At 38.7% G+C, this 15220-nt stretch overlaps 2 protein-coding genes across 2 annotated transcripts; both read left to right on the forward strand.

Annotated features, from left to right (window-relative positions):
• Positions 1-939, forward strand: LOC308355002 (olfactory receptor 6E1-like; the record flags this gene model as incomplete). Its single annotated transcript, XM_080822921.1, has 1 exon — positions 1-939. The coding sequence occupies one exon, from the start codon at positions 1-3 to the stop codon at positions 937-939; it is 939 nt and encodes a 312-aa protein (XP_080679047.1).
• A 10926-nt stretch (positions 940-11865) lies between these two features.
• LOC308355003 (olfactory receptor 6C74-like) lies at positions 11866-12816 on the forward strand (the record flags this gene model as incomplete). The annotated part of the gene is made up of 1 exon (XM_080822922.1): positions 11866-12816. The coding sequence occupies exon 1, from the start codon at positions 11872-11874 to the stop codon at positions 12814-12816; it is 945 nt and encodes a 314-aa protein (XP_080679048.1). The 5' UTR covers positions 11866-11871.
• Between the last annotated feature and the right edge of the window lie 2404 nt (positions 12817-15220).

Raw genomic sequence — 15220 nt, forward strand, 5'->3', positions numbered from 1 at the left:
ATGTCCATGGAAATGGGGAATGGGACAACTGTCCAAGAATTCACCTTGGAGGGGTTTCCTGCCATCCAGCACCTGGGACAAGTCCTCTTCCTGGTGTACCTGCTTGCATACCTGGCCTCCATTGTAGGCAATGCGGTCATAGCCACCATCACCTGTGTTGACTCCCAGCTCCACACACCTATGTATTTGTTCCTCAGCACTTTCTCCTTCTTTGAGTGTTGTTTCATAAGTGCTGTTATTCCTAAGTTGCTGGTCATCTTTCTCTTAGGCAAGCAAACCATTTCCTTTCTTGCCTGTTTCATACAAGCATTTGTCTTTGTATTCGTGGGAGCAGCAGGATTCCTCCTCATAGCGGTGATGTCTCTGGATCGGTATGTGGCCATTTGCAAGTCTCTGCATTACCCGACCATCATGAACCTGAAGACTTGCTTCCTCCTGGTCACTGCCTGCTTAGCTTTAGCCTTCCCTCTCATCACTGGTACAGTAGTAACGGTTTCCCAGTTATCCTTCTGTGGCCCTCATGTCATCCCCCACTTCTTCTGTGACATTGGCCCCCTGATTCATCTCTCCTGTTCTGACACCAGGTCTGTTGAAATGTTGGCTTTTGTCCTTGCTTTGTTTATCCTTTTGACATCCCTTATTATAACCATCATTGCATACAGCAATATAGTAGTCACAATTGTACAACTCCCATCTGCCAAGGAGAAAAAGAAAGCTTTCTCCCCCTGCTCCTCTCACCTCATAGTCCTCTCTCTGATGTATGGAAGTAGTGTCTTTATATATGTGAAACCAAGGCAAAAGAACAGGTTGGACTCCAACAAAGAGGCTGCCCTTGTGAACACAGTGGTGACCCCCCTGCTGAACCCTGTCATCTACACTCTGTGGAATAAGCAGGTCCACTGGCCTCTGAGAGAGGCTATGTGCAGAATGAAAAGATGAAGATGAAAAAAAAAATGACATGGCCTTGGAGTGGAAGGCTTCAGAAAACCATTTGTCTCCATTCTGGCCAATTTAGCAATCTACAGAGTTCTAGTGCATTGTCACTGGTATACTTCACTTGAACTCGGTACATCCCTAGCAAGATGGAATTCTGTTTTTCAAGCCACATTTTACACTGATGTGCATACCTATCTTCTCTGTAAATATTCCACATGTTAATGACAATTACAATATCCTTTACTGAATTTTTATTCTTCCCTCTGATAAAAACTATGTGCTTCAAACTTCCAAAAGTTAGTAAATTTATACTTTTTGTTTCACTTCTCTATAGCCATAAACATGGTCCAACAGAATTAATAATGAGTTACTAAAAGGCATTTAGATAATTAAAATGATACAAGACTGTATCTGAAGGAAAGGATGGAACTAGTACCAATGCATAGTTCCATATTCCCTCCACACCTAGTGCAAGGAAATAATGGTCATTGTACCCTTCACCTTGGAATATATTTGGTTTGATTCAGTTATGCTCTGAAATGCTGTTAGCTTAGGTATATATGTATGCATCATCCCATGCTGGAGAGAAACAGAATTCTTTTCAGGCTTAGACCACTGTCCAGGAAGAAGGAATGACTACATCATCCCACAGCTTACCAGCTCCTATTTCCTAAGTTATTTATTCTAGCTCCAACCCCTCAGATGCATAATGCATACTTATGATTGCTTCCTCTCCTAAAGTTGTTATTACAGAGTACTTGTGTATATCCGTGGAAGGGAGCACTTATCTCATATTTCCATAATTTCTTCCAAAGTTAGGTTGAAGGAACCTAAGTTATTTGCTTATCTACTTCATCGTGCTAATGAAAAGAAACTAACTAAACAGTGTTCTTGCTTGACTTGTGTTGTGAACTATAAAGTTATCTTGTCACTAATAACCCACAATAGAATCAACATTTCCATGAACTCAATCCTTAAACTTTTGTACCTTTCACACAGATTTTCCAACTAGGATGTGTCTATATTTTCTTCAGAGGAAACATCTATACAAAGATTAACACAATTTTTATTTTATTTTTAAACCAAACCCTGAGGTTAGATAATCTCAAATACCTTTCATGAAACATATTCTACACCAATAGTAGATCTTATTTGGCCTTGATGGTTCTACTACAAAATTCAGATTTCACCTGATGGAATATGAAGAAATATCAAATATTCCCTAAAAAATCACAAATGACTCTGTACACATTGTATTGGACAGAGGTTGTAAAAGCCAAGATCAGAGTACAACAATGGATACAGAAACTACCCATTCTCTTTCCTAAGAAAAAGAATGATAGCTTAGGGAAGTGCCAGTGGGAATGGAATACAAAGGGACCAAAATAGACTCTGAATCATTTGCACTGGACAAGCCTGGTGCTGCCTTCAACTGGTCAACTTCCAAAAATATGTTAGTTTTCTTCTTCATAAAATATGAAGATTGAGCCAGATAATCTCTAGGGTCCACTTGAAAATACTCATGGGCATAGCAAAAATATGCTGCAGGAACATGGAAATAATGTTCCACCCTGTGATTTGAACTCCTGAAGAGTGTATGGAAGTAGATAAGTTTTAATAATTTAACAATAAATCAAGGAATTGTGTTGAAACTACTGAAAACAGTGTGAGTCTCCCCAAAGTGTTAGCCAGGATTTGATAATAATTTATTATACTTAAAGTAACTAAATGCACTTCATATAACCTTGAGAAAGACAAACATTGAAGACTGAGCTTGACAAATAGAAAAATAAAGACCAGAAACCCAAAACTGAGTCTATAAATCCAGAATGGTCGTTGCCAGCCATATATGGTCCCCAGTGAAGGACAAACCCTAATTTGGAGATTAAAGCACTAAATTGTGATCCTCAAAATATTTTACTGAGACAAGTTCCCTAAGCTAATTCTGTATTCATGACATTTTCAAATGTAAAAATTAAACCACTTCACTAATGTATGATTGACATTCAAAAAGCTGTAGATATCATGTTTATAATTTGATGTGTGCGGAAATAAGTATACACCCTTAAAACCATCATTACTATCAATGCCATTAATCTATCTATCACTTTCAAAAATTTCTTCCTGACCCTTTTGTTGTTGTTGTTGTTGTTGTTGAATTTTTGCCCTTACATGGTGGGTAAAAGCAGTTAATTTAAGATCTAAACCTCTTAGCAAAATCTTAAGCAGGCAATAAACTATTCTTAGTCACAGGCCCTATGCTATACAGAGCTACAGAACTTACTTATTATGTATAACTGAAACTTGATCAATACCTCCTTATTTCACTCTCCCTCAGCCCCTGGCAATCACCATTCTACACTCTGCTCCATGTATTTGTTTAGATTCTACATATAAGTGAAATCATGCAATGTTTGTCTTTCTTTTGCCAGCATTTTTCCTTAGAATAGTGTTCTCCACGCATATCCATGTGGTTGCAAGTGGCAAGATCTTCTTTTTGCAAAGGCTGAATGATATTCCATAATGTATATATACTGCATTTTATTTATCCATTCTTCTTTACGTGGACTTTAAGGTTATTTGCACATTGTAGCGATTGTGAAACCTGCTGCAGTGAACATGGAGTACAGATATCTCTTTGAGATCCGTATTTCAATTCCTTTGGCTATATATCCAGAGGTGGGATTGCTGGATCAAATGGTAATTCTATTTTGAAATGTTTCAGAAAATACTATATTGTTTACCAGAGAGGCTTCACCAATTTACATTTTCATCAACAATGTACAAGTGTCCCTTTTTCTTCACATCCTTCCTAACTCTTCTTATTCTTTGTGGGGAGTTTTGGTAAAAGCTATCTAAAGAAGTGTGAAGTGATATCTTATTGTGGTCTTACTTGTATTTTTCCTTTAGTGACATTTGCATTTCCATTAGTGATGGTGAGCATCTTTTCATGTACCTGTGGGCCATTTGTTTGTCCTCTCGGAACGGTGTCTATTCAGTTTCTTCTTCCACTTTTTTTTTTTTTTTAGTTTGTGTTTTTTTGTCTCTTTATATGTTTTTTTAATTTAATTTAATTTTTTCAGTGTTCCAAGATTCATTGTTTATGCACCACATGAGTGCTCCATGCAATACGTGCCCTCCTTACTACCCACTACCAGGCTCAGCCAACCCCCTAATCCCCCTCCTCTCCAAAACCCTCAGTTTGTTTCTCAGAGTCCACAGTCTCCCCCTCTGATTTCCCCCAATTTACTTTTCCTTTCCTTTTCCTAATGTCCTCCCATGTTATTCCTTATGCTCCATAAGTAAGTGAAACCATATGATAGCTGACTCTCTTTGCTCGACTTATCTCACTCAGTGTAATCTCCTCCAGTCCTGTCCATGTTGATACAAAAGTTGAGTATTCATCCTTTCTGATGGAGGCATAATACTCCATTGTATATATGGGCCATATCTTCTTTGCCCATTCATTTGTTGAAGGGCATCTTGGCTCTTTCCACAGTTTGGCAATTGTGGTCATTGCTGCTATGAACATTGGGGCACAAATGGCCCTTCTTCTCACTACATCTGTATCTTTGGAATAAATACTCAGTAGTGCAACTGCAGGGTCATAGGGTAGCTCTATTTTTAACTTCTGAAGGAATCTCCACACTGTTTTCCAAAGTGGATGCACCACCTTGAATTCCCACCAAGAGTGTAAGAGGGTTCCCATTTCTCCACATCCTCTCCAACATTTGTTGTTTACTGTCTTGTTAATTTTGGCCATTCTAATGGGTGTAAAGTGGTATCTCAATGTGGTTTTGATTTGAATCTCCCTGATGGCTAATGATGATGAACATTTTTTCATGTGTCTGTTAGCCATTTGTATGTCTTCTTTGGAGAAGAGTCTGTTCATGGCTTTTGCCCATTTTTTGATGTTATCTTTTTTGTGTGTGTTGCGTTTGGGAAGTTGTTTATAGATCTTGGATATCAGCCCTGATTTCAAGTTTTACTACAAAGCTGTGATCATCAAGACACCATGGTACTGGCACAAAAACAGACACATAGACCAGTGGAACAGAGTACAGAGTCTAGATATGGACCCACAACTCTATGGTTAAGTAATCTTCAACAAAGCAGGAAAAAAATATACAGTGGAAAAAAGACAGTCTCTTCAATAAATGGTGCTGGGAAAATTGGACAGCTATGGATAGAAGAATGAAACACAACCATTCTCTCACACCATACACAAAGATAAACCCAAAATGGATAAAAGACCCCAACATGAGGCAGGAATCTATCAGGATCCTGGGGGGGGGGGTGGGGGGAACATAGGAAGTAACCTCTTCGACATGGACCACAGCAACTTCTTTCAAGACATGTCTCCAAAGGCAAAGGAAACAAAAGCGAAAGGAACTTTTGGAACTTCATCAAGATAAAAAGTTTCTGCACAGCAAAAGAAAGAGTCAACAAAACAAAGAGGCAACCCACAGAATGGGAGAAGTTACTCTATATGTTTTGAAGACAATCAAAAGGTTATTTTGATTGTTCAATACCTGGTTTAGCTGAGAGCTAAAAGCTACTCTTTGCTCTCTCTGTTGAGTAGACCTTTCTTGATAAGTTCTTCAAAAACAAGACAGATTCAAACCCATCTCACATGTTGAGTTATGGAACTACCAGAAGGAAGAATAGCTGGAATGATTTCATTGAGTTTTAATATCCAATAATCTGATTCCCACTGTATACCCTGATTATAGCTTCAAAGCAGTTGTAGGGCCATGTAATGGTAAAAAAAAAAAATTGTATTATGGACATTTGGGAGAGTATGTGATATGGTGAGTGCTGTGAAATGTAGAAACCTGAGGATTCACAGACCTGTACTCCTGGGGCAAATAATACATTATATGTTAATAAAAATAATTAATAAAAAAACTAAAAAAAATTGTATACCAATGCATATTTTTTAAAGCAGAAAAGCATTCATCAATAGCACATGACTACATATACACTATTACCAAACTTTCATTCTGTATACGTTTAGATCCATCAGATCAGGGACATACTAATGCAACGATCACCTTGTCATTGTGTCTCGGCTAAGTTTAGTCTTTATTATGGAATATCATGGTAATTTAAAGTCATCTGTTGAACAGAAGGAAGACACAAGAAATGTGTTTAGAAGACACAAGAAGTTTTCCATTTTGATAATGAAAATGGAGGGTATTTCAAGAGAGTCAACAGCATTTGTGAAGCATGTCACTATAAAATCGTGTTTCCATATGCTTACAGGGATGGTGAGATGGAAAAAAAATAGAACAAGATGAGCTGAAGGCATAGGCAGAGTCTAAATTATCAGTGATATCAAATGCAACATGCAGGAAGAAAGTTTTTCAGTAGCTGAGTGGAAATAGATAGACATTCAGGAACCAAAATAAGAAGACTTGTGGGTGATGATTTTAGCTTATCTGAGGGCAACAGGGGATTCATTAGGGTTGAAACCTTGGTAAACTAGGTCAGATTTGCATTAGTAAGGTCATTATGGCTTCAGTGGGGATGTGAATAGTTTTAAGAGTAACTGGAGTCTGCAGTTTTATTAAATGTTTTCCACAACCACACTGTGTTCTCCAGCCTTCAATTCCTTGATACCATTTTCTTTGTAGCCCATGCAACCACCACTTTTAAGGGAACAATAATGGCTCTTCTTCCTCCTACCTTCCAGCCATCACACTATGCTTTTCATTAGTGGGACTCAATCTGGATCACTGCTGGCAAGGGAGTCTCTAAAATGTAGAGAATAAGAGAACTACAGGCCAAAATTCATGATGAACATGGACACAAAAATTCTCAAAAAAATACTAACAAACCAAATCCAAGAGTATACTCACCATGAATCATTCACCATGATGAAGGGGCAGTGATTATTGGGCTGCAAGGTGGTTCAATATTCAAAAATCAATCAACATGATATACCACATTAATAAAAGAAAGGGTAAGAGCCATATGAACCTTACAATAGATGTAGAAAAAGCATTTGACAAAGTATAACCCCCATTCATGATAAAACCCCTGAACAACAGGGGTTTTATTAGAGGGAACGTACCTCAACATCATAAAGGCCATATATGAAAAACCCACAGTGAATATCATCTTCAATGGGGAAAACCTAAGCTTTTCCTCTACAGTCAGGAACAGGTCAAGACTGTCCACTCTCACCACTTTTATTCAGGATATTACTAGAAGTCCTACCCATAGCAATCACACAACAAAAAGAAATAAAAGGCATCCAAATCAGCAAGGAAAATACCAAACTTTCACTATCGGCACATGACACAGTACTCTATAAAGAAAAGCCAAACCACTCCACCAATAATTGCTAGAACTGATAAACCAATTCAGTTTATTCAGAATACATTATCAACCGGTAGAGCTGGTGCATTTCTATATACTAACAATGAAGTAGCAGAAAAAGATATCAAGGAATAATCTCATTTACAACTGCACCAAAAAACAATCAGATACCCAGGAACAAACCTAACCAAAGGAGTGAAAGAACTGTACTCTGAAAACTATAATACACTGATGAAAGAAATTGAAGATGACACAAATGGAAAGACATTCCATGCACATGGATCAGAAGAACACATACTGTTAAAATGTCTATCCTACCCAAGACAATCTAGACATTAAATGCAAATCCCTATCAAAATACCAACAACATTTTAACACAGCTAGAACAAACAATCCTAAAATTTCTATGGAAACACAGAAGACTCCAAATAGACAAAGCATTCTTAAGATGGAAAAGCATACCTGGAGGCATTACAATTCCAGACTTCAAGTTGTATTACAAAGCTGTAGTGATCAATACAGTATGGTACTGGCAGAAAAATATATACATAGATCAATGAAACAGAATAGAAAACAGAAATGAAACACAACTATATGGTCAATTAATTTTGAAAAGGAGGAAAAAATATTGAAAGGGAAAAAGACAGTCTCTTCAACAAATGGTGTTGGAAAAACTGGAGAACTATATGCAAAACAGTGAAACTGGACCACATTCTTACATCATACACAAAAATTAAGTGAAAATGGATTAGAGACCTAAATGTGAGACATGAAACCAGAAACAACCTACAAGAGAGCCCAGGCAGTAACATCTTTGACATTGGCTATAGCAACTTCTTTCTACATGTGTCTCCTAAAGCAAGTGAAACAAAAGCAAAAATAAATGATTAGGACTATATCAAAATAACATAGAGAAGTGGGAGGAGGATCACTGGAGAGCAGTAAGACAACTATCCAGGAAAAAACTATAGACCAAGGACAATTAGAAACATTTCCTTATGCTAGCTCACCATCCCTTCCATTAGATGCAATATATACTTTGTTCAACCTATTTCTTTGAGTATCCCCTTTGTAAACCTTTCCATTAAACCACATACCAGGCCCTCTCCTCCCACATGCCCACATCGTGTTGGCATTGGGACTCACTCAGGTGTGACAGGTATTTCTGCACCATGAAGCTGGCACTGAGTAAAATTAAAACCCCATGCAAATGAGCCTTTACCCGAGCATTAAAATGGATAGTCTCATGTTGCTCTAGCTTCTATAATTCTCCTCCTTTTATTCTATATTTTCCCTCGCTTCCAAATGAGAAAATAACCATGAGGTCCAAATTTGGCCTGGATTGAAAACAGAGTGTGTAGATGGACAGACATTATAAAAATGTTTTTGTCTATTTGTGAGAGGGTACAACCCACATGAATACTTGTGAAATTTCCTATATTTCCCTTGACCTACTAAGATCAATACTGGTGAAGACAGAGTCGGTTGGAACAAATTTCCACATGCTACCATATTCCCCAATGTTGCCTACAAATACACCTTGGGAGTTTAGTCCCCTTCTCTGAGGTTAATGGGAAGCCAAAGACCACAGAAAAATGGGTCACTCCTGCCACCAAAGCCCAGCTGAGATACCCAGGAGAAGAAACACCTCTCTAACCCAGTGGTTGCAATGGATACAGCTTCTCCACCCTAAGGGCTCACATCTCTTTCTCTTCTGCTTCTAGAAAAAAATCTGAGGATCCACAACCCAGATTCTTTTTTTTAAATTAATGAATTGTTTATTTTATTTCTTTTCAGTGTTCCAGAATTCATTATTTATGCACCACACCCAGTGCTCCATGCAATACGTACACTCCATAATTCTCACCACCAGGCTTACCCAACCCCTCCCCTCCCTCCCCTCCAAAACCCTCAGTTTGTTTCTCAGAGTCCACAGTCTCTCATGGTTCACCTCCCCTTCCAATATCCCCTAACTTCCAGATTCTTTTAAGGAGAGGGAGCCTGCCAGGTTAGAGATGTTACATAAACCACCCAGTGTTCCTCCTTCTTCCCTGAAGAGGAAAAAGTATTTGCTTTCATTTTCAAGAAGATTGGGGTACACAACAAAAATATTCTACAGATGAAAATATGCAATGAAAGAAATCAAAACGTTGGTGGAAGCATGAAGAATGATTTATCAAGAAAGGTGGATTTCCCCAGTATCTTCCCAAAAGGTTGATGATAGCTGGGGTGTTATCCAGCTCTTTCTCACCATAAAACTCTTATTTTAACAATAGTCTGGCCTCAGTGCACACACCACATATAGAAAATTGTAGTCTGGACTTTTACCTCAAATCAGTAGTAATGTTCAACTTGAGATTTTGGAAACCCTTGGGAAATTGTCATATAATTTCCTTGAAAAATCTTGTCAGAGAACAACGCAGACATCTGGGAGTCAGCATCACCACAGATAATGAAAAGATAAACATAAGGGTATCACCAGAAACTTGTTCTCAACAGTGACCAATTAGTTACCCCCAGGACACCTGCTACCCCTTTACTTTCTGCCCCTGTCTCTTCAGCATCTAATAAGGTTTGGGAGCATGTACTCTCTGCACACTGGCTGGGTCCATCCTGCTTGGTGACTCTACAGTCTCACTGGGAAAATATCATAGAGCCTCAGATTTGCTTGTCAGCACCTTCTCACTCTTGATGCAGTAAAATAAGGATGCTACTCACAAGGAAAGGTAACAATAAGATGTAGGAGCATAGTGTAAGAGAAGGTGTTTGGAACAGGTACACCCATAACATGGAGCACTGCCACACAAAGACCCTTGTCTCAGCAACATGCAGGGTTAAGCAGATAAGCTGCCTGCTGTGTATAATCGGTATAGGAGGTGACAGCGATGTGGCATGGTAGGTGGAATTCAGCTCTAGCCCAGAATTGGGGGCTATGAAATGTGATTGTTTTATCTGTCTGCTCCTTTCTGGGGTTTCAGTGGCTCAGGCCACCATGTAGACTTATGCTATAAAACCTCTGGGCTACTGAAACAGGGCTTTGTCATTCAGAACACAGGCAGCAAGCATGCATATTCACTCCCACTCTGAGAGAACAGACTGTGACTAATGAGTTTCCTTCCCTTTCCCCTCAGTCCACAGCAGCTCTTGATTTCTTAGAAGACAATAACTGCAAAGGAAGGAAGCCCTGCCTCCCACGTGGTGACTCTTCTGCATGTGCCTGGCCTCAGGCATCCTGGTAACTTGGTAGGCTTACTGGGGTCAACAGGAACAGGAGAGGCTCCTTTAGACTGTGCCACTCAGGGATGAGCAGTTTGCTTTCATGAGCGGCCCTTTAAGGACCTGATCCCTGGAGGGTTAATGAGAGAGACACATTCCTCACAGCTAACCTTTAGCCCAGGATTGAGATGCTTGAGTCAAAACCATCCTGAGAGAAATTGCTGATTGAGAGGACTGAAAAAAAAAAAAACAAAAAAAAACACTGGGCTTTGATGTAAGAGAGAATGTAAGAGTGCCTGGTACCCAGCATAGCCACCCAAGTGGGTTTACCCAGGAAATATTAGCACTCCCACCTCCATCACTGGCCAACATAAACCGTAAGCTGGGTGGTAAATCCTAGATATACAGCTTAGCTATTGTTGAGCAGTCCTCAATATCTCTCGTCTCCAGTCTCTTCAGTAAAATTCCTGTACTAACACAGATCCTCTCTAAGCCCCATATCATTCCACAGGTCAAAAACTCATCAGTGATACTAACTAAAGATAGAAACAATTAAGATAAATATAATGAATCTTTCTCTTAAGGTTGAAAGAACAACAATAGATTTGGTCCAATTTAAAATGTTTTGACACTGCATTTGGAATCACTAGGTGTTCTGGATCTGGCAATCAGGCTAAAGTCAGCTATGTGACCTATGCTGTCTGGAACTCTCTAAGCCTCAGTTTCTGCTTCTATAGAAGGAACTCCTGATTATTTTGATGAGTAATAGAAATACTGAATTTCAGTGACCAGAATAGAATAAGCTCAAGCTCTCAACACATCATGATGATGACAACTTGGGCCATAGAATGTGTTACAGTATTAAGGGGATACTCAAAGGGAATATTACTAAACTTATGGTTATGTTTACTGAAAATTGATAATATCATTAAAAACAATAAAATGATATAACTAAGAAAATGTCAATACCTCTGCCTACTGATGATGTTCTATTTAAGCATTCTGTTAATGACCATTACATTACAACTAGACAAAGAGGAACACATAGGAAACATTGACATATGCCAAGTGAGTTATATGCTTTATCTTAATTCTCAGAAGAACATGAATAGGTAGATCCTATCATCTTTATTCTACAAAGGTTGTAAGTGAAGTCCACAAAGGTTAACTACCTTTCCAAAGATGACTCATCTCTCAGGAGTTGGAACTCACTACTGAACTAGTATTGAAATCCAGCCTTTCTAATTCAAGAACCAAATACCTAAACCACTTTGCTATCAGCCTAACCACCTTCTTAGATAGGCAAACATCTTAATCATATCCCCCACTAAAACAATGTGTTCCCCAATGTCTTTACTGTAGGTTAGATCAGCAGTGACACTACTATGGAAAGAGATGCTCATGGAAATGGAGAATAGAACAACTGTCCAAGAATTCACCTTGGAAAGGTTTCCTGCCATCCAACACTTGGGAAAGATCCTCTTCCTGGTGCACGTGCTGGCATACCTGGCATCCATTGCAGGCAATGCTGTAATAATTACCATCACCTGTGCTGACTCTAGGCTCCACACACCTATGTACTTTTTTCTCAGCATTTTCTCCTTCTTGGAGTGTGGTGTCATAAGTGCTGTTATTCCTAAGTTGCTGCTCATCTTTCCTGTAGACAGGAAAATCATTTCCTTTCTTGCTTGTTTTATACAAGCCTTTGTCTTTTTATATTTGGGAGCAGTAGGTTTCTTCCTCATAGCAGTGATGTCTCTGGATCGGTATGTAGCCATTTGCAAGCCTCTGCATTACCCAACCATCATGAACCTGAAGACCTGCTTCCTCCTTGTCACTGCCTGCTTCATTTTGGCCTTCCCTCTCATCACTGGACTGGTAGTGAAGGTTTCCCAGTTATCCTTCTGTGGCCCCCATGTCATCCCCCACTTCTTCTGTGAACTTGGCCCCTTAATTCATCTCTCCTGTTCTGACACCAGGTCCACTGAAATTTTGGCCTTAGTCCTTGCTTTGTTTGTCCTTTTGACATCCATTATCATAACCATCATTGCATACAGCAACATAGTAGTTACAATCATGCAACTTCCCTCAGCCAAGGAGAAACAGAAAGCTTTCTCTACCTGCTCCTCTCACCTCATAGTTCTCTCTCTGATGTACGGCAGCTGTGTGTTTATATATGTGAAACCAAAGCAAATGAACAGGTTAGAGTCTAACAGGGAGGCTGCCCTTGTGAACATGGTGGTGACTCCGCTGCTGAACCCTGTCATCTACACTCTCCGAAACAAGCAAGTACACCAGGCTCTGAGGGAGACAATGTGCAGAATGAAAATATCAGGATAAAAAAAAAAAAAAAAACCCACATGGTCTTAGAGTCGAAGATCTAGAGAACCCTGTGTCCTCATTCTGATCAACGTAGCAGTCCACAGATTTCTAGTGCTGTGTCTCTGGCCACCATACATGACCTCTGCACATCCCTAGCAAAACGGAAATCTACTTTCAAGGCTACATTTTACCTTGGTGTGCATAACTATCTTCTTCCAAATTTTCCACATTTGAATGACAATTGATTTTTTGGGTCTTCCCTCTGATATCTATCATGTGCTTGAAGTTTCCTAAATTTAATAATTTACACACTTTTTATTTCACTTCCCTTTACCAATAAACATGTCTCAACAGAATTAATAATGACTTACCAAAAGACATTTAGATAATTCAAATGATAGATGAAGGTATATTATGTTATTGTTCAGAAGGAAAGGATGGAAATAGTACCAGTGCTTGAGTCTACATTCCCTCCAAGACTAGCACAGGGAAATAATGGTCATAGTACCCTTCACAATGGAATATATATACTTTGCATTAGGTGTGCTCTTAAATGTTGTTCTTGGTCCTTAGTTTAGCTATATATGTATGCATCAATCTCATGCTGGAGAGAAAGAACTATTCTCAGGCTTAGACCATTCTCTAAGGAGAAGGAATAATACCAGCAACCTAAGGCTGACCAGCTCCTCTTTCTTAAGTTATTTATTCTAGCCCCAGCCCCTCAGACATGCATAACATATTTATGTTAAAAGCTGTGACCACAGAATGCTTGTATATATCAGTAGAAGAGAAGGGAGCACTTATTTCATATTTCTATAAATTTATCCAAAGATTCAAGTTGGTAGCATTTATTTGCTTCTCTAATTCATTATTAATGAAAAAAATTAAACATTTTCCTGGTGGACTAGTGCTGTCAATTACAAGGTTATCTTTTCATTGATAACCTACTTTAAAACCAACATTTCCATGTTCTCATTCTTTAAACTTTGTATAATTTTCACACCTGTTTTTTAGCTAGGATGTGTCTATTTTTTCTTCTGAAGAAATATCTCTAAAATGATTAAGATGAGTTTTTATTTTCTTTCTCTTTAGCCAAACCCTGAGACTAGATTATGTCAAATACATTATATGGAACATGCTATACACCATGATTAGATACTATTTGCCCTTGATGTCCCTATTTCAAAGTTCATACTTCATCTGATTGAAAATGAAGTAGAATTGAGCATCCCCTAAAAAGTCAGAGATGGTTCTCTGTATAGATTGTATAAAAAGGAGCTTGGAAAAGCCAAGCCCAGAGTAGGAAACTGGCCACAGACACTGTTACAGGAATTGGAAGAAAGAGAATGAGACTTAGGGAAGTGGCAGTGGGAATGGAATACAAAGGGATCAGAGTAGACCCTGAATCATTTGCACTGGACAAGCCTGCTGTTGCCTTCAGCTAAATGATCAACTTCCAAGAACTCACAAGTCACCTTCTTCATAAAATATGGAGATTGGGCCAGATAATCTCTAGGGTCTACTTGAAAATATTCATGGACATAACAACAAGATGCTGCAAGAACATGAAAATATGCCACCCTGAGTTGTTCTAAAGAAGAGTGTGGTGAAGTGGTTGAGGTTCAGTAATGTCGGAATAAATCAAAGAATTGTGGCCAAACTACCAAAAAGAGCGTGAGCCTCCCCATGGTTTAGTCAGGACTGGATAATAATTTTATACTTAAACTAATTAATGCATTTATATTACCTTGAGGTAGACTATGATTGAAGAGTGAATTTGATAAATACAAAGATGAAGACCAGAAATCCAAAACTGAGTCTCTAAATCCAGGCTAATGGTTACCATCCATAGATGGTACCCAGTGAAAGACAAACCCTAATGTAGAGATTAATGCACTAGATTCTGATGCTCTAAAACAATTCACTGAGATAAGTCTACTAAGCTAATTCTATGTTGAAGACACATCCAATCATAATTTTTAAACTATTTCATTGGTACATGGTTGATATACAAATGGCTAACAGACACATGAAGAAATGTTCATTATTAGCCATCAGGGAGATTCAAATTAAAACCACATTAAGATACCACCTTACATCAGTTAGAATGGCCAAAATTAAGAAGACAGTAAAAAAAAAAAAAAAAAAAAAAAAGTGCTGAAGAGGATGTGGAGAAAGAGGAACACTCTCTTTTTTTTTTTTTTTTTTTTTTTTTTTTTAGCAGGCTCCCTGCTGAGCAGAGAGCCTGACGCGGGGCTCGATCCCAGGACCCTGGGATCATGACCTGAGCTGAAGGCAGAGGCTTTAACCCACTGAGCCACCCAAGTGCCCCGAAAGAGGAACACTCTTACACTGTTGGTGGAAATGCAAGTTGGTGCAGCCACTTTGGAAAACAGTGTGGAGCTTCCTTAAGAAATTAAAA

The sequence above is a fragment of the Martes martes genome, assembly GCF_963455335.1.
Source record: "Martes martes genome assembly, chromosome: 14".
Classification (NCBI taxonomy): domain Eukaryota; kingdom Metazoa; phylum Chordata; class Mammalia; order Carnivora; family Mustelidae; genus Martes; species Martes martes.